The following is a 26,450-nucleotide window of genomic DNA, read 5'->3' as shown; positions in this document are numbered from 1 at the left end:
AAAGGGTCTTTACATTTGGTCAAAAATATAACTTTTTTGTTATAAAAAAACAAGCCCATCGCAGGTGAAAAAAAAGTAACGCAAAAGTAATGTAACGTATTACTTTTCTAAAAAAGTAACTAACGCAATTAGTTACTTTTTAAGGGAGTAACGCAGTATTGTAATGCATTACTCTTCAAAGTAACTTTCCCCAACACTGTTTTCATGTAAACAGCCTCTTTTATGATTGGCTAACACACACTGGGGTAGTTAACACTGGCTCCATCCAAAAGCTTAAAAATTGAGGCAACATAATAGGTTTGAAACGTCCCAATCCAATGATAGTGTCACATCCTGTGCGTTTGATTTCAGTTTGATTTCAGGTTGGTGGTCAGTTTGTCTAAATGTGTGTTTTCAACACCTTCAACTCTTTATATCATTTTTAGAGAGAAATTAGTACTGAAGTAATTACATATTCACTTTAAATATTCTCTCTTGTGGATCATTAGACTGTTCTGCTGCCTCAAAGCCTGTCCGAAATCAATTTCAGGAGGTTCATTTGTGTGTACGCTTTCAGACTCAGCCACTGTTGTTCATCAAGCTGCTGGTTTGTGAAGGTGGATGTGGTATAATGTTGTAGGGTTTAAAATTAAAGGGATATTTCATCCACAATCTCAAAAATGCTGGGTTAAAAACAAGCCAATTTGGGTTTATTTAGCCCTGCCATTGTTTAAATATAGGACAGAACACACCAAATTAGGTTGTTCATTTAACCCTTATTGTACTAGTTTTAGTTTCAAGATTGCTATCTTATTTTGTACATCATATATAGGTCAATATCTTCAGGTTAACTTAAATTCTCGAACAGTTTAGAACATACACCACACAACCACTGTATAAGTGATACCTCCTTTATTTTGAATGAGTACACACTAAAGCCCGTGCTGTTCCCTCGTGTTGGATGCGTCTCGGCCAAAAACACTGCGCTTGAACACACCAAAAGGACTAATGCCGACTGTCAACTAGCACATACGTTCTGTGTGGAAGTAAATACCTGTCTATATCAGCAGGGACCAATAGTAATCGTCATTCAGAAAGGGAATCCGAACTAGGGACTTGCTTACCATTCGAATATCAATCACACGTATCACTTTCTTCATTCCATTCGGCTCATGTTATTATGAAAATATTCATGCTTTCAAATGCTTAGGTAAGATGATGTAAAATTATAACAGGCTTCTGTCTGTACCATCTTCACTTCTTTGCTCGCATTCATCACTTTCGCTTTTATTCTCGCGCATGGGCTCATGGCTTGGTGTGTCCCGGCCTTCAGATACGTTGGGAGAAATTGGGTTAAATTTGGGTGGTTTTGCAACTTAACTGCTGGGTCAAACATGGACAAACCCAACCGTGGGTTATTCTTACCTAGCACGTTGGGTTGTTCTTTTAATAAAAAAAAGGAAAATAATGTAATTTCTTTATGAACAGCTCAACGTCTTGCCATATTATATTATATTATATTATATTATATTATATTATATTATATTATATTATATTATATTATATTATATTATATTATGTTATGTTATGTTATGTTATGTTATGTTATGTTATGTTATATTATGTTATATTATATTATTAATGCTATCACCTGTGTCCATTAAGAGTTGCATCCCACTTTGCAAATTGTGCCTGATGAAGACCTCATTGTTCAAGACGTTGTGCTGTTCATAAATATATGTATTGTATGGAGCTGTAACTTCAATGTGCAGACATTATTTTTTCTTTTCATATATCGTAATCTTTTTTTGTCCTGCACCTGAGCCCAACCACTGTGTAATCAGCCATTCACTGTCATCCATTTTCCACCAAAACGGCGCTGGTTCTTGTGCTGGTGCGTTGCTGAAATCTGAGCTGGTGCTGGGCTGATGTGTGGCCGGGAAATTGCAAACCTCAGACCACAGAAAACACAACTGACATCCAAAGTAATTAGATTTAGTATTATAACAAATAAAATCAGTTTATTTTATGCAAAGGCAAGCAGCATTTCCATCAAGCAAAAATGCTGACTGGAGCATTTAGCTGACTGACATCTCATCCCTGTATGTTGTGTTGTGTAAAATAAATGAATTTACTGTACATTAAAGATTATAGATACAAATAAAATATGTACAAACCTTTATTTCACTGAAGAAATGCATTCATTTGTTGATGTTCTCCTGAAGAGGTTGCAAAAGTCCTGCGCTCTGTGTAACTCAACAGCTGGGTTACAGTAACGCCTCCACTGGGTTGTTGTGATGTGGAGGGGTGTATTGTTTAAAAGTCCCCCTGTAGTCAATCATTTTATCCCTTAAAACTCACCTTTGATCTCCAAAATGATTTTTTTTTCCTTGAAAGAAATTTAAATAGCATGAATGTAACTCGACACCCTTGCCTCATTTAATATACGCAGTTCTATGCAAATGAGCCCTGCCTCCACTCACTCAGCTCAGAGATCCACTGGTTGACGATCACACGTTGATCTGATTGGTTACAAGGTAGTTTGTGATGTCAGAATAGTTTGTGGACACAGGGCCAGAGCCATATCAACTCGAGCCGCTGGCTCAAACTGCGGTCTTAACTTGCGGTGGAGTCCATGCTGGAGGAGCAGCGTTTGGCACTGCGTCGCTTTTCAGCGTGAGCTGTGTGGAGAAGCCCATTTCTACTCTATCCTGATCATTTTCAATACTCGCAATTCCAACTCCTAAAGTGGTTGTGACGAAACAAGATGGTTTTTATACTGCCAAGGGTGTGGTGAGCACGTACCAGGGGCGTGGTGAGCTGGAACCTGCTTACGTCACTTGCCACCGCTTGCGTCACGGACCACCGCAAACATCCAATAGGAAAATTCAACTGCAGTAGCCACCGTTCAACCTGAAGAGGGCAGCACTCAGACGTTTTTACACCATATATTGTAGAATTAAAACACTTTATACCCAAATGTCAAAAAAAGTTACTCGAATCAATGAACAGCACTAATAAAGCCCCATTCTTACAGATCATTAACTAAAAAAAGTTGGTTTAGGGTTTAGTTACCCTTTAAAAGCTTGATTGTCAACACATGGTGACTTTAACTGTGAATGAGATTGACCAAGCTGAGACCCAATGGCTAGGAAACAAAAACTACCCAACATTGGGAAAAGGCAACCCAAAAAAATGACCCAACAGAACAGGCTCAACTCTGCATTTAGGTGGAAAACAGTTTTTATACATGTACGTACAATATAGCCAGTGTATGCATGCATTTAGGAGTGGGAACTGCGAAACTCAGACCGCCATCCCACGTTTCCACTGATAGCTGAAAGAAACTCATTTCAGCATCAATAGTAATTAGATCCAGTATCTTTATGAATAAAATCACTTCTGAAGAGGATGCTAAAAGCCTGCGCTCTGTAATGGCGCACCAGGTTGTTACGTCAGAATGCAAGGGAAGGGGTGCATGGTTTTAACTGTAGTGAGACAGCAAAATGTGTAATCAATGTTATATATATCATGTCGTCCAGCCTTAAAACTTGTATAGTTTTTTGTCAGAGTTTATTTAAAAACACCCAATTATGCAGAATATACGATGGTAAATATCTCATTGATGAGTTGTCAATATAATATATAACAATACAATATATAGGGTATGATTTTACCCCTAAATTCTGCATATTGACTCAAAATGAAAACTGCAGATCCTCGTTTCTCTGCCTGGATCCAGTTGTTTCTGTCGATTCACTTGCGTCTCTGTTCTGTAACTTTCAGCCGTCTGTAAAAATATGCCTCAGATTGTTCAGTCAATCGGAAAGCTCTTTCCCGTTTTAGATGTGTTTTGTGTGTTTTTGTTCGTGGCGTTTACGCTGAAACGGACGCTGCCGCTCAGTGTTTCTGCCGCTCAGTGCCGACGGTGACGTCACGGCTCAACCCCATGTTTGGGTAGAAAAAGTTACCCAGCATTTTGTGCCATCTTTTACTCTCTCGCATGTTGATCCAAATCTGCATGACTGACTTTATTCTGTGACACACTAAGTAAGATATCTTGTAAAGTACATTTTGTCCATATATTTGAAAGTCAATGTTGTTAGTGCATGTTATCAAAAATATTTTCTTCTTTGTTCTGCAGCAGAAAGTAAGTTTGGCACGACATGAATGTCCGTAAATCATCCACATTCTAAAACTGTTTATTTCCAGGTTTAAATAAATTAATACACATTCCAGCTTTTTGTAATGTGTTCTCGGACTCCAATTAATTCTCCAAAACAAAAATGTGATTTTGTGCATCACCTGCTTTTGTGACGGGTGCAGTTTCCCGAACTCATCTGGAGTCACTCTATGACCTTGTCTGTTTTGTTACAAATATGTTAGGAAAAACAGCTAAAGCATTCATTATCCATAAGGACACAATATTTGTAGATGATTTTTTTAATTAAAATAAAATTGTAAGCCTCCTTTTCTCTTCCAAACACATTGTTAATTATCGATTAATTCATTAATCATTAGTTGATTGACCTTATCGATCGATTAACGATTAATTGATAAGCGGCTATTTTCCTGAGAATGTAAATTTCTCACGGTATCAGTGTCTTTAACATAAAAAGCAAAATATTGCTTATATACTGAATAAAAATGCATGTTATATTGCTCAACTGATGTTTTATTGTAACAGTTGGGATACGGTACAGATAATGGCATTTATGTAGTTTAACAAAATAAATTATGCACAGAAAATTAAAATAAAAAAAAATAAATGTAAAAAAAATTGTAAAAAAAAATTGCATCACAATAAGTATTGTGATTGTCACTAACATTTTAGTAACTAAACTGAATTTTATTAGGTTTAGTGACAACATGTTACAATGTTTACATTGTACAATTTCTGGTAAGCTACGCTTTTTTATTATTTCAATACAATTATTGTGATTTTATTTAATATGGACTCATTTGGATAAATATTAGGTAGGCTACACAAGATAGGCGTTTTTTCTCAAGAAAAAAAACAACTCACCTAATGCTGTAAACATACAGAAAGCCCTATCAGCTGGTAGTAGGCTATTATTTAAGGTTAAAAATAATTAAATATGATGCGTTTTTTATTATAATAACTTTATTTAATGATACAAGTAAAAATATAATAAATATGTAATATAGAACACATATTTAGCAAAATACTCTTCTATAGCTATTTCTTTTCTTGCCAACTACGTGCTATATAGCCTATATTATGGTCATTATTAAATGGCTTTCCTGAGGTAAATGTGACATAATTGTTCTCCAGCTATGTTATTGACCTATTCACGCTGATGAAAAACACTGATTGATCGATATTATGTATGAGAAATATACATTTCGGTAAGTTGTACTGTATCTTTCAACAGTGTTCGTGTTTTTTTTTTACTATTAGCTAGTAACGTTAGAGATGATCGGTTCACAGGCGCTAGGGATCTGTCACGTAACATTTACAAGCGCCAAAACTGTATTTATTGTTTGAATTTCGTAATAAAATTGACAGAATCTGAGAGCTGAGTTTTTTTTATATCATAACTAACCTGCTCTGTCTAGCTTCGCGATTTTTCTGTGCGTGAGAAAATGGATGGGCGTGAAGCGTGAGGGCTGGCAGCTCTGTTTCTGAAATGCTCCCACACTCCACTCCGTTTTGACCGCCTCATGTTTGGTTTCTTTTTTGCCGCCTCAAGTTTGTGTCGGGTCTCTCGCCGCCCGCGAGAATCTCGTGCACGTTCGCAATGTTCAATTAACCGACAATAATTTTATTTAATCGAGTAAATTCTTGTCGACAATTAATCGATAATCGATTAACCGTTTACATCCCTATTTGGAATGTAATAGAATATACTGTAGATCAGCTGGAATCCATTTAAGTTCTCAGTGGTTGTAATCATCACAGACAGATGCGTCTTTTCCACATACAGGCATTAACGTTTGTCCTCCTACTGGTTTCCAAATCCACTAAATGGCCTGCAGGTGTGTGTGTGTGTGTGTGTCTGAACGACGTGGCTTGAAGCTGCTGCTTTTAGTGGCTGCCACTGGTGTCAAACATAATAACTGCTCTTTAAAAGCAGGAGGGGTCAAACTACTGCCCTAATGGAGACAAAAATACGCTCGACTTGCCCTGCTGTCGCCCGCTTGAGAAAACCCAAGCATCGGTTGAGAAACGTCCCATCTCCGTTGTTATCGCGGCTCAAGATCTCAGATCATCGCTCATTTCATGTGTCTCTAACGCAGAGGACGTGATCTGGAGTCTCAGAGGGATTGTGTTTGTGTGTTTTGGTTAAAGTAAAGCCAGCAGAATATCAGTCTCTCCTCCGTAAGAGGGTGAATATAAGAACGGACAGCACAGATTTATTTCCTGGCCCTCGTGGGGCTCATTTCCAGCCTTGTGTTTTCCTCCCTTTCAGGAAACCATTAATTAAAGCACCGAGCGTCACGGCGTAATCAATGATGCGCCTTTCGTCCTAAATTTGGCTTTGTGGACGGTATTCTTTCTTTCTTTCTTTGTTTTTTTATTTTCCCTTTAAAAGACTACAGAACTATACATCACAGGTAAAGCAAACATCAGGCACAGAACAAGTCTGATTTCACACGAGTTTCATCATAATCGCCTATTTTTTTCTTCCGGGTTTGTTTTTGTGGCGCTGGAACAGATCACTCTTCCCCGTCTGGAGCGAGAGACAGAGATTGATATAAGCGGTGTGAATTAGTAGGAGAGGAGAAGTGCCTCTATTCATTAACTAAAGCCTCTGCAACTCAGAAACAAAGTGCTTCCCTTTTATAAAACACCGGTGCGAAACGACTAATACATCTTTATGTGCTATTAGGGTCCTTTGAGCGGCGGGCCTGGAAGCCTGTCTGTTTTTTTCTTTTTTTTAAGTGCTGCACGATTGTCATTTATTGAAAGCCGTAATGGGCAACAGGGACACGGCCGCTCAACGTGGCTTTAATAGCTGTGTGAAACATTAAAAGTGGGGAATTTATTAGGAAGCCTTTTAACTAATGAATCTCAAGCGCTGCACTCGCACGGTAAAAACCTTTCTAATTTCTGTGAAGAAATAAACTGCCTCCGCAATGACTGAAAACAAAACAACATACGCTCTGCTCTGTACATCAGCACAGTCATGTGAACATCAAGTGAACGGTGATGCTTTTATTGGTGGAAACGAATCAAAGCAGTCGTCTTAGATGCGCTGTTTGATTCACCTTTAGATTGCTCGACAAATTTATATCTAGGTGGTCTTAATAAATCAAGTTGCAATGTATGCAAAATTGTATATACAATGAGCTGTTAATTTTATTTGTATTTAGACATTATTATTACAGTATTATGTATTCTGTATTCTAAATTAAATACTATTTTCAGTGCAATAGGTCACTGTGATAGAGATTGGTATTGTCACAAAGCATAGATCATATTTGGCAAATACTGATATTTGCCTATATCTTGTGATACATAAAGCATTGCGATTCTAACCTTGAGTGTGTAATGATTTTTTTTTTTTTTTTTTTTTTTTTCATTTGACTGCAGTACATTTTTTATGATAGGTGACTTTCGAGTGACATTGCTTGCAAATTGCATGTTTTATCTCCGGCTTGTTCTTCCCAGTAATGCTGTAAAACCCAAAATGAACACAGATGCTCTTTTTGAATATGAAAAAAAAACATCTTAAATTTGTGCAGCTGTGCTGTCGTTTATTTCGTAATTTTCATACGTCTGCTCTCAGATGAGAGTACTAACGAATGATGCATTTGTAATGAGTATCCAATGTCAAAGGCTTGAAACTGAAAATAATAACTACATTTGCATTTCCTGAAGAAAATAGCAGTGCTTCCAAAGCAGCAAAAAATAATAAGGTGAGATATTAGGTGGTAAGTGTTGGTGATAGTCCAGTCTTTCATATCATATATCATATCATATCATATCATATCATATCATATCATATCATATCATATCATATCATATCATATCATATCATATCATATATCAATCATATTAATAACCTTACTGTGAAAAATAAGTTAATGATTTTACAAGTCTTTGTGGAGTGGCTTGATGAGCGCTGACGTCCTTGATGTATTACCATTTTTCTGATTGAAGCATTATTAAAAATAGCCAAAAACAATGTTGCTCTAATTCACACTAAATTTGGCACACTTAATCTCAATAGTCCTTTGACAAAAGGTTATCAAAAATATGTATGATTTGTCAAAGTTATGAGGTGTTACAACTAAAATATGTTAAAAACAGTTTGATCTAGGAAGCAAAGTTTTGCGCACCCTTGTTTTTCTGTCGTTGTTGAAGATCTGCTTCTTTGAACTCATCATTGGGTGTATCAAGATACTCCTGACAAAGTATATTTTTATTCATTCAATAATTGTGGGGCGTATAGGCCGATATATTTGAGTTTTTATTTTAGTCTTATTATACAGTAGTTTTATTAATATTTTGAATTAGCTTTTATTTTGTATTTTTAGTTTTTTTGTTCATTTTAATTTAATGTTTAGAATTTTTTTGTGTGGTTTTGTCATTTTATATATTTTTTATAAATATTATGATTTATGATTTTTATTTCAGCCTCATTTTAATTAACATTTTTATTTTATTTTTTTTGTTTTAGTTAACAATAATAACCTTGCAAATTGATCTGTATATTCATCCAAACTTTACAAAACTTGATACACATGGAAATTCTAGATTCTAGCCATTTATTTGTTCATCATGGCAGATGAAGGCTGTAATTCTGACGTTGTCCACTAGGAAACCGTTTTAAATCCAGTCATTTTACATCAGTGCGAATGGTTAAATATTTCCCTCCTTGTTGAAGTCAGTTATCTCTTTTAGAAACCAGCATGTTTTTTTGTAAGCTTCATAAAATCAAAATGTACAATACCAGCACAGATACAAGATTGTTGACTTTGCAGTAACAACACATAATTTTTGGAAAAATATATGGAAATTGTATCTCTTACTCATCTACATGAGATATTTGTGCTTGGGCCGCAATTATTGTGTTTTGCAATGCATTACAGATATCTTCAGCGATGTGAGTCAGGTTACTAGCGTGAATCAAATTATAAGCGTTCTCTTCATTAGCCGTGTGGAATAGTAAACATCTCTGCTCAGGATTTTGCAGTCTGTTTATATACACACTGAAACAGAGAAACATCCCTGATTAATCCCCCATGATTCCTGGCATTACAGATCACTTTTTAATGGGTGGAGCTTCAGGACAGTGAGTCGAATGTAAATAATGTATAAATACAAGGGCATTGCTTTCAGTGTGATTGACAGCTCTGCTTGAAAAGTTTGCGTTTGCTCGTGTGTGGACTTTTTGGACAATAGACCTCTCTATTTTTCATCCTTTTCTCTTATCCCTCAATCTTTGTTTCCCTTTAACTCTTCCAGCAAGAGAAATAAATGGCCCTCCTGTTTGTCAGTGCTGCACCTGTCACTTATCAGATACTTTTGCTCGTAGGTGTGCGAGTTATTCTTTGAATAAACGTGCTGGAGTTCAATGTGTGTGCGTGTGTGTGTTTGTATCTCTGGAGCGGGTAATTTAGTGCCGTGTGGGCTCGAGGCGGGCAGATAAGCTGTTTGCTAAAACTAACAATTAAAGCTTGATCATGCTGTCAGTTCAAATGGAATGAAATGGAACCAAAAAGTAATTAAAAGGATACCGTGCAAATGACAATTATATCTTTTAGCTTTCTATTACCAAACGCTGTGAATTTAATTATTGCAGCAGCTTCGACAAAAATGTGCACGCGTAAACACAGACTTTAGGATAGGCTAAGCGAGCCTTTCTACAGAGCTGTGTGCATATTTTTCTTTTTTTTTTTGGGCTCATAGCTTTTTAAAACCAGGACAGTCAAGAAATCCATGCGAGGCTGTGCAGGTATTTAGATGTTGCTGTGAAATGATTGCTGGGGGCTATGTTGGTCCAATTAGTGTGTTTAAAGTCACGGGTGAGTTTCTGCTGTGTTCCCAGCTCACCCAGTCAGCACATATGGCCGAGGGCCCTTCATCCACTGAGTTAATTAGACTGTCAGGATCCACCGGACTCACGTACAGGTGTTCAGATCTCCGACTGCCCACAGTTTTTAGAGCTGTTATTTACCATCATGCACTCGCCATATGTCCTGCAAAGACAACTTTTTCTCTTACTTGATTATATCATAAAATCAGCAGATATATTTAGCACGGCTAAAGAAATGGGCTTTTGTTCTCTGCATTTGAGAGAAGTAAAACGTGGTCAAGTGAATGCTGGTTCCCTGCTGATAATGGTTTCGCTCGCCGGCAGTGTGAAGAAACGCTGCGAAACCGTCAGACTGAAAGTGTTAAGGGTGCTCTGGGCACAGACTGCGAGCATCTTGAAGCACTAGATCGTGTAGGAGTAGAGCGAATCGCTGGCCTGGAAACCTTGCCATTGCCACATATGTGTGATTGGTACATTTTGAAGGGGAGAGTACAAAAATAAAGTGTACTGGAAGCAGAGCATATATCATTTGTTTCTAAAGGGGTCATGAAAAGCATTTATAGAGCAACTATTAGAAATGAAAACTTCCTCAACTATTGAACAAGAGCATTTATTGAAACTGGAATGCCAGAAATTGATTCTGATATCAGGAAGTTAGGGATGGTATGGCCCTCCTACATTTCAATTTGTATTGACTATTTGGTGTGGATATTTGGCTTGCAGGTAATGAGGAAGTAGGATAGATACTGTTATTCCCAAATGCTAGAACAACTAACAAGAGTAAAGTCTGTTAAACCTTATGCCGTCCCTAGCTGTGCATACCATCTGCGCATCCCCCTGAAGAATCCCACCTTTAGAAACAAATTATTGAAAAACAGCCTGAGAAGGTGAAAAAGTTCACGCCAAACTTCATACATGACTAATTTGGAAAGATCTACAGTGGCTACAGATACACGAAATCACACTCCTCATAAAAAGTGCATGGGAGAATCGACTCACAATTGATTTCGGTGGAGTTTGATGTTAGCATGTTACTAATAAAATGCATTTCAAATGCATCGACCACTTCTGTTTAGATGTCCTTCTTACTCCCCTCTGAATGCACCGCTTGGATAACATTGACTGAACATAGCATTCAAATGGTGCATAAATTATTACATTAGGTCAGTAGGTGGACAGAAAGCAGTCTAATGTGGCTCTACGAACACATCTGACAACATGATCATCTACATTATGAAAGCGATACATTACACCTATGTTTAGTGGCATCCATTTGAGATCAGCTCAATGAAAACATACTAATTCCAGATGTCAACAGGGCCTATGATAACACAATACACAGTGGGAAAATACATAAGTACAACAGTCAGTTTTATTTAGGTTGCACTACTGTTCATTTTAACTATTAAATGAATGTATTTTGAATGAAATTGAATGAAATTGTAGACATACATATTTTTTTTGTGGGAACAAGAATTGTCCTGTCCCAAGTGGTGCACATATAGACTGTAAAAAAAGATGGATGACGCACCTTCACTCTCGTCCATTGTAGAAAAGTGAAGCCGCCAATGTCCCATTATGGCGCTGACGTCTTCCGCTGATTTGGGACAGAGTCTGCGCAGTAGTGAGCGTGAAGTGGAGCCGCGATATTAAGGTCCCACCCTCAATCCCGCAGACACAGTTAGTGCAGTTTACCGCAGAACAACACATTATGTGGTTGTGAAATAAACAGTTATGGAAATGTAGAAATTAAAGATGAAGCTCCAATCTCCTCCGGAAAATCCTGAAAAAGTCGGTTGTGCCTCAGTGACTACTTTGCTCAGAGAAGCTGTCAATCACAGCTGTCAATCATGACGCCACACTCCTGTTTTAATAGCATCAAATAACGAATTACAACCAAACTTATTTCCAAAAACTAACACTTAAACTTACATCAGCGTGATAACAACTACATAAAATGACAGAAAACATATTTGGAAAAAATGTATTTGAAGTGTAATTGATTGTTTAGTTTGCCTCATGTCCCATTAGACTACATGGAGAGGGCAGGGTTTATGACCTATCCTGGGGTCAACCACCTGGGGGTGATCGAGACACACTTTTCAGGACTTGTGTGGCACACTTGGGTTCACACGACCTTTGCCTGAATGACACCTTGGCGAATAAGCCAGAGGTGGATATGGGACACAAGTACGCAAGTCCATTCGCTTTTTTGGGGTTGACTTAACAGACAACATGAATTCAAAATTAACCCTTTTGACTGGCTTAATACAATTTCTTAAAGGGGGGGTGAATTACTGTTTCATGCATACTGAGTTTTTTACACTGTTAAAGAGTTGGATTCCCATGCTAAACATGGTCAAAGTTTCAAAAGTTAAGTTGTACGTTTGAAGGAGTATTTTTGTTCCAAAAATTGACCTTCCGGTTTGTCACAAGTTTCGGAAAGTTTTTTTCGAGTATGGCTCTGTCTTACGTAAGAGAGGGCGGAATTTCCTTATATGGGTCCTAAGGGCACTTCTCCGGTAAGATCGCGGGCGCGCGCGCACTCGTAGACCAGAGCAAGAGAGTGAAAGCAGTTCGCCATCAAAGCGCCCTGCCCGGCTTTTGGGAAGTCAATGTCACCAAAGAAGTGTGTTTTTGGTTGCCAGGGCAAGACAACCCTGCACAGATTCCCAAAGAACCCAGCGTTAAGGCACCAGTGGATGGAGTTTGTTTTCCTGAGCATAAACGGAGTTGTGTAAGACAATTGTTCCCTGCATTTCGACGATGATTGTTTTATAAACAAAGCCCAGATCGTCTAATGCTTAAGGATCGAGCAGTCACAATGATAAAGGTTCGCGGTCGTGCGTTGGAACGGTGAGTAAAACTGTTGAACAAATGTCTCTGTGTGTTGTTAGCTCGGCGCGTTAGCACAGCTTTAGCTTCGCCCACACGGCCCGCCCCCAGCCGCTCGTTTTTTTCCGGAAAGACTCGGTACAGCCAATCTTTCAATTAAAAATATAATAAAACAAAAGACTTTTTGGAGATATGAAGGATGCAATATTACTCTATAGGTACTCAAGATTAACAGGAGATTGAGTGAAAATGAGCATTTCACCCCCCCCTTTAAAGCAACACTAAGGAACATGTTTTACCTTAAAATGTTTCCAAAATCGTATCAGTGGTTAATCAAGTCATAACAGGGTGAACGGCACTTCTGGATTCGCTTTGCGTCCCTATATCTGATATAACCACACTATGCAAGTTTGCCAAACCGGGTCGTGTTTCTGTAGTTCGAATGAGACACAAGAAAACTACAAATATGACTTCCTTTACGTCAAGCGTTACAATAGTCATTATTTAGTTTTTCTTCGTTTCTGATGTCGCAATACATCATACTTTCATGAAATCATGCATCATACTCTACCTTGTCTGTGGACATCATTCATTCCAAAGCCGGTGCTGGATAAACAGTGAGTGTGTGTGCGACAGTAGCTGCAGGCGGAGGAATTATTTACGACAGCGGTAATGGACAATTCCGCTTCCAACCTGTAGGGCGACCGAAGAAGAAAAGTTCCTTAGTGTTGTTTTAAGCCGGGGACACACTTAACGACTTTAAGGCCGATTATGAATGTGATTTGATATTTACCCAATCTCATCATGCCCATGCTTTGATCATGCCCAATCTCGCCGCATCACGTTCATTTGGTGTTCACAGTCAGTGTTTAAAATCTGCTGCAGTCGATGTAAACCGTCTGTAAGTGTGTTCAGTTCAGCCTTAGAATGTTTTAGCTAGTCGTTAAGTGTGTCCCCGGCATTAGTGTTTTTGAGTTTGATTCATCCGTGCACCATATGAAAAAAGATAAATGTTTGGAAGAAGAAATATGGGCTTTTTAAGTCTTAGATAGAGTGGAATAAAGCTGAGATTGTGCTTTCAGGCGCAAATGATTTCAGCCACTTGAAGTTTTGAATGGGAGCCTGGTCTGATGGTGTTAGATTTACCCCCGAGCCTGAAACTCAACGACCTGGAATGGGCCACCACTGTGGCAATCACTCCACTCACACACTGTGATGAAAAGTCCCGTTTACTGCCGCTATTTCTACAGCCAGTAAAGAGAGATTAAAACCCCCCTTTTGACGTACAGCCGACTGCGAGTTTGCCAGGCTTGTTTTAAAAGGTGTTGTACACTGTATAAGTTGGCTGATGGATTACCTCAGGGCTACATTACCGTGTGGAGTGTGAACAATAGCACATGGGGGACCACCCTGACCCAAATCACAATTTCATGTAGTTTGACGAGCATTCATCACAACGCTGAGTGCGCTTCAAAGGAAAATAACCAAATGCGAGACATTTTCCGAGATCATGAAGTAATGACAACTCCATATTTGCTACATGTACGCGTTACTTCGAGGTGAATGTTGGGGCACGCATACATTTGCATTCATTTGCATGTTTAAGGTGTGCGGGGACACTGGCAGTCCTTTACAGACAAAGCTGATAAATCAAAATGAAGGAGGCTCTTAAAACAAGTGCAGCGGTTTGGTTACCGCGGTGATGCAACCGTTCAGTCGGATAGGAGGAGAGCTCTTAATTACCTATGAATATTTATAAGTTAGTCCTCTGAAGACCAACCCTGGGAATATAATGGGTCGGACCAGCTGAGGCTGATGCGCCTTCTCCCGTTTTTCCGAGAACACGTGGCACTCAGCTGAAGGTGATGTTATATGGAGACACCAACCTCCAATGAAGCGCTAACAGCTTTCTCGAAGCTTTTTTTGTAATTGGCTTCAATTGGGCCATTAAAGCTGATGAAGTTGATCTCCGTTTCAAAACCTAGTGTGAGCTGCCTTGCGTCTACCTTTTAAGGCAGGAACTGAAATGGAACATTGCAATTGGCTGATCTGTGTATTCTATTCATATTCTATTTTATATATTTTTTAGCTGAGGTCTTGATTGTAGTACTCTTTATCCCAATTGGCGTAGTTGTTTTCCCACCTCTGAAATCCCTTTTCCCTTTTTTTTGGCAATATTTACAAACTGTTTAGGCTTCAATAGCCAAAATCTTGCCAATATCTAACACAGTCATTTTTAAAGTTATGTTAGCTAATAGAAAGTATAGATAGATTTGAAAAAGAACTGGATTGCAATTGGAATGCATTAAGATTGGAATTGGAAGTATGGCATGGCCACTTTTCATGATTCAGTCAAATCTCAATGGATACATTCAACTCTAGCCCTACATTTCTTGTTGAAAATCCTGTTTTACCTGGAAATATGTCTGGCTCATTTAAATGTAACATGGTTTATAAATGCTGTGCTGACTCTAAATATGTTGCTAAATTGTTAAAATCAAGAATCAGGGTATTGAAAAGGCAAAGACTTGCTCTTTTTAAATATCTTCTTGGTCATCTCCTCCACAAAAATTCCATTTGCTTGCTTTAGACTGATGGGTACTTGGCCACTGTGAATTTAAGGTCACATAGGGGGTGCTCTTCAACCTTAACGTCAAGATGAAACAGAAATAGCCACAAATCTTTTCTTCCCTATTGTGACGTACAGTACATCCGAGTGTAATGGATTATCTGAAAAGTACAAATGTGAAGCGAGGGATTGGTTCTTCTATGCAATGGTTGTCGTGTTAAGATGTTGAGATGTGGGTGTTGCACTCTAAAGTGGAGGTAGATGAACGTGAGCTTGCAGTGATGGGGTTTAAGTGCACTAATGATTGGAGAAGTTTGGCATAAGTTACCAGAGAGAAGTCTGGTTTTCACCGGGAAATCCATTTATCACATTTTGATTAAACATTGCAAAATCAATCAACCAACAAACCAACAAACAAACAAACCAAACAAAAATGAAATGTAGGCATGGATGAATTGTTCACAATAAGATCTGTAATGCATTTACAAAATAGATAGATACATTTTCATAGAAGAGGTGACTTCTCATTTTAAAATGACATGCATGACACATTTTATTCCTGTAGACTTCATAGATGCAGGCATAGGGAGTCCACAAGACAACCTTTAACTGTTGTAATGAAGTTTACCACTGCAGAACATCTCACTGCTTTTCTGTCCACCTATCAAACGATCCTAATGCAGTTCACTGCTGTGCTTTAAGCGTCTTTCGACTATTAATAATCCCTTCCATTTGGCTTTTCAGTCTTGATTTTAAATCAGATCAGAGCCCTATAATAACTCTCTCAGCCTAATTGTTTTTCTTTTAATTTAAAGCGTGCCAGAGCAGAACGGTAAAAGAGAGACCGATAGCATTGTTAATGAATCCTGATCCCCTGATCCAAGACACAGATGCATCAATGAGGGATGCTGAGACGTTTCTAGATTTGTTTTACTCGATGTGCTTTGATTAGATTTTTGTACTTTCCTGTCCCCTCTTTGATTGAATAAAGTCATAACTTTCGGCTGTAATTTTTAGCGGCGTCTAGTGGTGAGGTTGCGAATTGCTACCAACAGAAGTTACGGTGGCCGACAGGAAATGATGTCGTTGTCTGAGACAGCAGAGAGTAGCCAATTAAGCAATGAGATTTCTTTACCAAGATAAATTAAGAAATTAGGCTGACTTGATTATTCAGTAAAACGATATGTTATTGCAAATACTATTGTGACTTGTTCTTCATTGTGTCAGTGTTTTATTCGCTGACTTTAGCTAGCTTCTTTGCACGAAGAACAACATAATGACGAAACACATTTGTCCTTTTAGGGCCACTGTAGAATCATGTCGGCGGCCATTTCAATGTAAGGAGACCCGTGGTGTATGTAGATAGAATGGCTAATTTTGGTAATACAAACATAACGGTTCATTATGAAAGGTATTTATTCACCACTGAATAAACATAATAACATAGTTAGGTATATAATATTGCATTTCTGTTAAAAGATCCTCTTAAATATTACACAATGCACCTTTAATGATGGTGGTAGTGAAAATAGTCGTACTCAGCAGTAATGCTAAAGTACTCGCTGGTTTTTCATCTCCTATCATAATTCTGTAGAGATTGATGGCTGTCAAACCCAGTGTGATGTTGCTGCAGAGCTGGACAGAGTGGGCGTATTGATTGACAGCTCCTGACACTGCTCTGAGATTTCCCCCTCCATAGTCCTGGTGGCCTTTTGCAAGGTTTTAATGTTTGAGCTCTCCGTACACGCTCATCCATGCATAAAGTCCCAACAGTCACTCATGGAGAAGCACTTGATCTGACTGCATCAGTAAAGTATCTAATTTTCTGTCAGCACTGCTTTAGGTTCAGTATTCTTTGACTCTGGCTTTCGGTGATTGATTAGTTTAGGTAAAGTCACTGAAGATTGCCTTGTAGGAGACCGGAGTTGCTCATTAGCTGTGCATTAAAGTGGCTTCATTAAGTTATGTCTCCTGGTGCCCTGTCTCTCTGACCATATGTGGCTCCATCACACCACATCTGCTACACATACACTCACTGTCTCCAACCTCTTGCACGCTACATTAAACAGGTACTTGGTGTTTTGAGATCTAAGACCAAGATCTTGTTGTCAACGGACCACAATATATATCGCAATACAAAATGCAACAATGTGTCTCGTGGATAGTTCACCCAAAATAAAATTACTGTGCGAGGAAAAATTTTTCAGAGTTTTAGTGCCAGTACTACATTAAACTATTATGTATAATGTTGAATATAATGTATAATAATGCAATGGGGGAATATTTGTGGGTCCTGATAATGCCAAATGTCTGATGTTACCAGTAAAAAGTGGCCTACATTATTTTAAATATATCTAGTCAGTGAGAGAGATCAAGCATATTCATCTAGAATAATTCAGTATTTTCAGCTTCAGAATCATGAATATTGTTATTCTGGTGTCTCTATTGTCCTGTGCTTTGGGTTTCCAGCAACAAGACCAAGCCTATTCATTTACACACACAATGTAACACCAAATTTAGCATTTTAATCAACAGTACATTTTTTTGTTAACCTTTTATAATATGTCTCAGAGTATCACAATAATATCGTATCGTGATATGTATCGAATCGTGACATGAGGGTATTGTTACACCCCTATGGACCATTGACATTTATCTTGTGTGTTTGCAGATTGGCCAGTTGGTGTTCAAGGGCATGAAGAAGTTGAACAGAATCCAGTCTATCGTGTTCGAGACAGCTTACAACACCAATGAAAACCTGCTCATCTGCGCGCCCACCGGTGCCGGCAAAACCAACATTGCCATGCTCACCGTCCTGCACGAGATCCGCCAGAACCTGCAGCCCGGGGGAGTCATACGCAAGGACCAGTTTAAGGTAAACACACACTCACAGAGACAATATTGTTGAGTGAGCTATTGGCTTTCTGGCAGCCAATAACTCATTTCCGCACCAGCGTCACGTACTGCACAACCTGATTGGGTGCGTTTGTTTAGTTTATGTCAAGCAAGGATAGACTTGAGCATTAAATATGTGTCAAGAAGTTTTACCACAGTTTGGAGATGTAAACGGATGCATTGTCTCGTGAAGCGCATTTTCACATGCGTGCATGTCAGCTTCAACGATGATAGACAGTCTTCATACATCACCATTAAACTCTTACTTTAAGCAGCCAGCTTCATATTTCTTTGTAAATTGTTATTTGTACTGGTTGCCAGGGAACAAATGGTACTCTGGTGTTTTCTCATTTATCATGAGCTTGTCTCGTCTCTCTCCGCCTCTCTTTCTTGCCTCTATAGATTGTATACGTTGCTCCTATGAAGGCTCTGGCTGCTGAGATGACTAATTACTTCAGTAAGCGATTGGAGCCTCTGGGAATCGCTGTCAAGGAGCTGACGGGAGACATGCAGCTGACCAAAGGAGAAATCCTCCGCACTCAGGTAACAAACGCTAACGGATGCACCTATGGCTATAATAAAATTGGACGTTGTCTGGTGGCAGCTAGACTTTGTTCGCTTCACTAGACTTGTACTTGGCTAATCCCAACCCCAACTCATCAGTGGCTTCATCTGTTGTCTGATGCTCGGGGATGGTCATACATCATGATGCCATGAGACTCGATTTCCTGAGAAAAGCCTGGCGTAAAGATGGGGAGGATGGTGTAATGTAGGTGTTAAAGGTCTCAAGTGGTTGCAGAAATGTGGGTAGGGTTAAACGGGTGCTATTATGCTTTTTCTTCAGGGTGTAATGTTGCTCTTTGAGCATGAAAAGGTCTGCAAAGTTACATAGCACAAAGTCACTCCAAAGGGAGCTAGTCTCTATATTAGTAAGCACTGTTTTTGAACGCCTCCATTGTAGCCCTGAGTTTTCTTCAGGGAACAAACACGTCACAATATTCCAACATTTCAGTAATTACTGCCCACGGGAATGCAGAATGAAGGGGCGGGGCCTGGTTGAGTTAGTTAGTAGTGTGTTGAAACTGGTGGTTATGGTAAGGGGCGGTACATTTCCCAAACAAGCTTGAAGCGGTTGACCAATCACAACACACTGCTCCAGCCGACCAATCAGAGCACAGTGTGCTTTTCAGAAGGAGGGGCTTCATAGAGACAGGAACTAAACAGAGCGTTACTGACAGACTGGGAAGGGAGGAGCCGCAACAATGGAGAATATGGGAAAAATTATGTGTTTAACATTCAAGCATGAAAACCCATTTTAGAAGATCCCAAAAACAAAATCAAGACTTTGAAAAAGAGCATAGTAGGTCCCCTTTAAATCCTGCAAGGGCTGATCCTGGACCATGATCAACATGCTTACTCCAGATGGAATGAGCCTGTAATATGCCTAAAATGGTCACTTATATTGTTTAGACTTCAGCTGTATGTTAAATAAAGATTCTAACACAGTTGTAAATCTGCGAACCCTTCACATTGACAGTGATTTCCCTCTTCCAGACTATTCCAAATAATAACTGCTTGTCTCTCCATAATCCAAATTCATAATCATCTCCATCTCCAAACCTCCATATTATTGTCCTAAAACAAATTACAAATTGCTCTGAAAATAGGTGTATAGCCAATCCTGCTTGATGGACTCCATGAGGCCATGCTCCTATAAAGCACTTATGTCTCACTGATCAATATTATTGTACAATTGAGACACATTTGTAATGCTGCAGCGCACACACAGTTCCGGGCCAGCAGTTTCAGGACGGAAGTGTGTATTCGTGACAAGCGGTGAAGAACACAGAATATAAGCAGTAATACGCTGGTCCTTACCTATATACAAGCTCCCAAGGACGTCAAACTGATGATCTACATTTATTGAGGAGTGATGTGATACTTTGCTTTTAAACACTGGTCCTATGGATTAGTGTGATTATCAAATTGCATGCAATTTAATTAAATATGTTTTCCTTTTTTGTTGCTGTTTTTCCATCAAAATAAAAGTTTGATGATTTTACCAGTTGAAAATGAAGACATTAAGGCAGCCATAAATAGTAGAATTGTGATTTTATAATTATATTTGAAAGTAAAATAAAATAATTATTATATTTCTTAAATTCTCAGTTTTATTTTACAAATAAATATTACAATAGTAATATTTTTAATATAGATTCAACAAAGAAACAAAATATGTATGAAATGAGATACTAGTAACACTTTCGCGATATTCCGTATCATAACAAGCAAAGCGTCTCGTCTCTGACTTGCTCGTGCGCTGCCAAAACGCTCTCAAGCCCCATAGCTAGGCGTTTTCAGCTGACAAAAAATGTATTAAATCACCTTTTTCTCATGGTTTCTCAATAGTATTCATAAGTATAGAATAGTGATATCATAGTTCAAATAGGGGCTATGGTTTAGGGCTGCAGCTATCGATTCTTTTTGTAAATCGATTAATCTAGCACTTAATCGATCGATTAATCGGATAAAAATAGAATTGTATGTTTTTAAACAACCAAAACAAATAATGCATTATGAAATGAATGTGGCTGTAAAATGATCAAGCATTTGGCTTTTATTTCTCAAAAAAAAAAAAAAAAAAACAGAGGTATTTATTCCAACTCCAACATTTGGCTCCAAAACTAAGCCTATTTATTGCAATTTTTACCCATTTAGTGTTTATAAGTGCCAGTGCCAACAATTATATAACAATACAGTTAAGTCAACTTACTGTAAAACATGTATAACATGTAAAACTATGAATACAAACTAAAATAGTAAAGGCCATTTGGCCTTAGTTTTGTCTTCTTAATACAACATTACAAAAAAAGGATTGCACCTTCTGCAAATTACCCACCGGAGAACAAAAATAAATGAAATGAATATAAAATATCAAGCCAAACAGGTACACAATGTATACAATTTATAAAAAAAATAAGTGTAGCTTTGAAAAGGGGAATGTTTTATTGCAAATATGCATTTTGTTAAATAGAAAAAGAACAGCATTTTGTTTTTCACTTAGTTGAAGTATAGGCTATATTTATGGAAGCTTGTTTCCGCCACAAAATAAAAAAATAAAAGATAATTGCGACTTTTTATCTCACAATTGCGAGTTTACATCTCGCAATTCTGACTTTATTTCTCAGAATTGCGAGATATAAAGTCAGAATTGCGTGAAATAAAGTCAGAATTCTGAGATATAAAGTCAGAATTGCGTGATATAAAGTCGCAATTGCGAGAAAAAAAGTCAGAATTCTGACTTTATAACACGCAATTCTGACTTTATATCTCAGAATTCTGACTTTATAACACGCAATTCTGACTTTATATCTCAGAATTCTGACTTTATAACACGCAATTGCGACTTTATATCATGCAATTCTGACTTTATATCTCCCAATTGCGTGATATAAAGTCAGAATTCTGAGATATAAAGTCAGAATGCTGAGATATAAAGTCAGAATTGCGTGATATAAAGTCGCAATTGCGAGAAAAAAAGTCAGAATTCTAACTTTATAACACGCAATTCTGACTTTATATCTCAGAATTCTGACTTTATAACACGCAATTGCGACTTTAAAACACGCAATTCTGACTTTATATCTCGCAATTCTGAGAAATAAAGTCAGAATTGCGAGATGTAAACTCGCAATTGTGAGATAAAAAGTCGCAATTATCTTTTAAAATGTTTTATTCAGTGGCGGAAACAAGCTTTCATATATATTAGCACGTTTTGTAGTATTATATTTTTTTGTTAATTGAAAATGTTCTGTGCTCAATTACTTTGGTAGCCGATTATGTCTTCCCCAAAAGTACGAGTGGATTTGGAGAAGCAGGCTGGTGGGAAGTTTCATTTTATGTTGTTGTCTGTAACTATTTGGCAGACGTGACATAGCCTACAAACAAGGTCTCGCAAAGACTGCAATACAATATTTGTTCCTCCATCACGTCCCGGTGTATACAGTGAATGCATGCTGAAATTATTGTTGCGTGGCTACATAAAAGTTTAAGCATATGTGATGCATTGCCGCAATTGGTCTGACTGGCGCGTGAGAGAGACGAGGGTGCGTGTGTGTGTGTGAAGGGGTTCTTTTTTTAGGCTATACTCTTGCAATTGAACGTGAATATGTTTACTACTTAAAACATCAAAGCTAAAAATAATATCTAGTCAACCCGCATCACGACATCACTACAAATACAGTACGGGATTAAAATCAGTGAACATCAATGTATAGGCTTAGGCACGGGCGGCAATGTTGGCGCTGGGTCAAAAAAAAAAATGCGGGGGACAGAATCGTTACCTTGATTCAGCGACGCTGAAAGGAAGCGATCCCAAACTTTAGACATTCTCTGCCGTTTATGGACATCTTTACTCTCCGCCATCGCGCCAACTAAATTCAAAATGTATCACGCGCTATGGTGTGCTTCCTGAACACTGAACAACGGTCCGTGTGAATCAGATCCCTGCGCATATAGTGCGCGTCATAGGAATTTAACGAGGCTTCGAGGCAGAGTTTTTGCCTCGAGGAATTTTTGTAATTGAGTAAATCGAGTAACTCGATGAATCGTTTCAGCCCTACTATGGTTAAATAAATGTTCAGTGATATCTTCCAAAGATTTTTTCTCTATATAGAGCTGGTAAGTCCCGCCCATCCGTAAAACCCCAAGTGGACCTCTAGGTTGAAAAATCGTCAATACAAGTGAATGTGAGAAAATAATTATTTTCTGGTCCCGTTTGAATTGTGCAATGAATGTGAACATATTGTCTGTGAATTTTTTATATAATTTTTCATGTTACAAGTTTGACAGTATATGGTATGATTCTTTGGCTAGCAGTTGTGGAAAAGACATAACAAGAAAGACTACATGTCGCCTATGTGACGTCACCCCATAACACATTTTCCCTCCACTTGTCAAATCACGGTGCTAATGCTGCGATAATCTATGGAGACAGATCGAGACGCCTGTGTGTTTTGTACCCAAATGTCACCATTCAAACCAAATGGGCTGTTCTTTCTTCAGATTCCCGCCTGATGTAAAAACTAGTTGTAGTCCACAAAGTGCTCTCACACAAAGTCTAACCGTATCAAACTTCTACCCGCTAAATTGTAGCATTCTTCACACGAAAAATTATATTAAAAATTCACAGACAACATATGCTCACATTCATGGCACAATTCAAACGGAACCAGAAAATTATTATTTTCTCACATTCACTTGCATTGACGATTTTTCAACCTAGAGGTCCAGTGGGGTTAGCGGAAGGGGCGGGACTTACCAGCTCTATAGTGTTATGGGTACTAGTAAATACACTAATTTTCGTCATGCTAGCATGTGTGGAAGTATTTAAAACAAAGGTGTTACAACTAGCCCTGCGTTAGGTTGTGCCCCGCTCTACCCTACATTGCAAATATACTGAAATGTTTGCCTTCGCATCCAAAAGTTGCAGAACCATTCATTTTCTGTAAAGAACACGCATTTTCCCACCACAGCTGGCAACGTTCTCAGACCCATACGTTTCTCTGTATCGTTTCTATTACGGCATCTATCCACATTATTAGCACTTGCAGCCTCTTCATCCTCATTTTGCGAGATTTGTAAAACGCACTTTTTTTTCTTTTATTTTTTTTTTTTCACGGGAAAGCGAGATCCGATCTGTTATCCAGATACAAAACCGAGATACGCACTGTGTCCTGATTGGCTTATGATCTGATCTGCTTGATCGGATCACGGTGATCACATGTTAATGCCAAGTGTAAACGCAGCCTTAGACATACCCCTCACACAACTGTATAGTGAAATCAGTGCAGAGAGAAAGAAAACTAAATAAAAGTAAGTTAATAATACAATGTACAATACCCTTAGCTAAAAGCTAAGTTAAAAAGATATGTTAAAAATAAGGTCCCTAGAAGACAAATAATTAAATTAACTTTGTGGGCCCAATGCAGCCACAGTTTGTGACGGATGAATTTAGATATTGAATATAACATGAACTTATCTTGATCTTGTTAACAACAGACTTTATTTCAGGCATATAACCAAAACCCATTTACTTTGGGGTGATGGAATTGGAAGTTCAAAAATGCTGACTTATTTCCTTGTTTTAGGTGTAACTTTTGCAGATGGTACCTTAAAGGGACCTATTATGCAAAATTCACTTTTACATGGTGTTTGAACATAAATGTGTGTCGGCAGTGTGTGTACACAACCACCCTATAAAGGTAATAATCCACCCAATCCTTTTTTTTAATCCCCATAAATCAGAAGCAGTGTCTCCGAACAAGCCGTTTTCAGTTTCTATGCAATGTGACGTCACAAAAGCTTAGGCTCCGCCCACAACTGCTGACAGACTCCGCCCTATTAGCTTAGCTCCTCCCCTGAAGTAGCTGTACACAGTCCACCATATTAGTTATTCTTATTAAAGCTATTAAAGTTATTTAGTCGAGAGCAGTGAGTGATTTTCTGTTTTTTTTTTTTTGTTTGATTCATATTAACAGCAATATAGCGGTAGGTACTGTATATTACGCTGCTCTCACTTTAATACTTATGCGATTTTTTTACTTGCTGTTTACGTTCACAGACATAACTGACGTGTTTTTGACAGTTTAAGCGCGATTAGTTTAATCCTCACGGGACTGTCCGCCAGACAGCTCTCTGTGCGCGTGTCTCGGGTGTGTGCGCTCTGAAAGACACATATCAGAAGTTTAGACTGACACGGCTTTAAAATGCATGCAGATGATAAACTTTCATGATGATGAAGAACTGAAGAAACTTCACAGACACACTCTGGGGACACCTTAGACTTCTTGTAAAAAGAGGCATAATAGGTTCTCTTTAATGTGTTAGTTGGCTACAATGGGGGAATTGTGGATGTTCGTATAATGGTGTTAAAGTTCATTTTTGCTATAAGTTCAGTTGCACGTTTTGTGCCATCATCACATTTTTCTCTCTGCCCAAATTCACTCTTCCAGGAAGGAAACGTCCAGGGGGATTTTAAGGGTGTGAATTGCATAAATAGAGCATGTACCTCATATTAAACAAGCCAGGGAGAGTTGTGAAAATTAAGTCCTCCTGACTTCTGCTGGCTGAATGAAAACCTTCACAGACATTTTAAACATTTGTACACGCTTAAAAACCCTTCAAATTAGTTTTGGCTTCCTTCCATAACCATGTTTTTTTTTTTTTTTTACCAATTCGACTCCTTTTTTTTCTCTCACATTCCTTTCCCTGTAGATTCATGCATTAATGGATAGACGGAGACTTCTAAGAGCACTTAATTGTTAAAACAAGAGTGAGGAGATGAAGAATAGATTTAGAGGATTGTAGAGAACAGGAAGAAGTCATGAGTCAAGTGGTGTGAGGAGTGTAATATCAATGCCTGTATAAAGGGAAATGATCCTCGTTTTTTTCCCAAAGGACGCTCGCCGTCTTCTGACCATATCAATTGAGCGCCCTCGCTGTACTTCCCAAACAGCAGAGCCAACAAAGCAAAAATGGAGAGATATGAAGCGAGGAGACGTGTTGTAGAATAATAAGGCATCATCACACCCTCTCCCTGGCTGAAAGCAGTGCTTTACTGCCCCCTCAGCCCTGTGTCTTTTAGACAGTGGCAGGCTTGCACAACAGTTCTTTAAAAAATGACCATCTCCGCAGTGGTTAGCTGGGAGAATATCAAGTATCTTGCCTATTTTTGCAGTGTTGGAGATGTCTCTGAGGTGTCTGGTAGACGCTGAGACAGGAAAAACAAGTGGCCATTACTGGCAGACCTCACAGTTTGGCTCGTGGAGACATGGTGTCATAGTGCGTGCCTACTCTTTGTCTATGCACACTGTGTTTTAACCGTTATTTTAGTTAATTGCACAAAAGGACATGGGAAACATAAGGTGGTGTGTTGTGTCTTATCAAGGCTCTCGAGGTGGTCATTAGATATTGATTGGTGGTTAGCATCAGAGCTTTTTCTTCCAGCACTGCTCAAAGTTAACAGCAGGTTACAACCTAACCATTTTATTATTTAGTGTGCCTTTCCTTTAATCATGGTGAATGTCTGGTTTCTTTTGTTTTTCTCTTTCTCCTCTCTCTCTCATCCATTCAGATACCCCAACACAAACTACCCCAAGATCTAT

General features: G+C 38.4%; 1 protein-coding gene across 1 annotated transcript in view; it reads left to right on the top strand.

The window, feature by feature from the left end:
- ascc3 (activating signal cointegrator 1 complex subunit 3) overlaps positions 1-26,450 on the top strand; it is a 253,571-nt gene that overhangs the window by 60,401 nt on the left and 166,720 nt on the right. The window contains exons 9-10 of the mRNA XM_081388469.1: positions 18,062-18,265; positions 18,688-18,828. Of these exons, the coding sequence (XP_081244595.1) occupies positions 18,062-18,265; positions 18,688-18,828 (345 nt within the window). The remainder of the gene's footprint in view (positions 1-18,061; positions 18,266-18,687; positions 18,829-26,450) is intronic.

Source organism: Scardinius erythrophthalmus (genome assembly GCF_964197995.2).
Source record: "Scardinius erythrophthalmus genome assembly, chromosome: 16".
Lineage (NCBI taxonomy): Eukaryota > Metazoa > Chordata > Actinopteri > Cypriniformes > Leuciscidae > Scardinius > Scardinius erythrophthalmus.
Note: the sequence above shows the minus strand (reverse complement) of the source record. Positions and strands in the feature narration are given on the sequence as shown.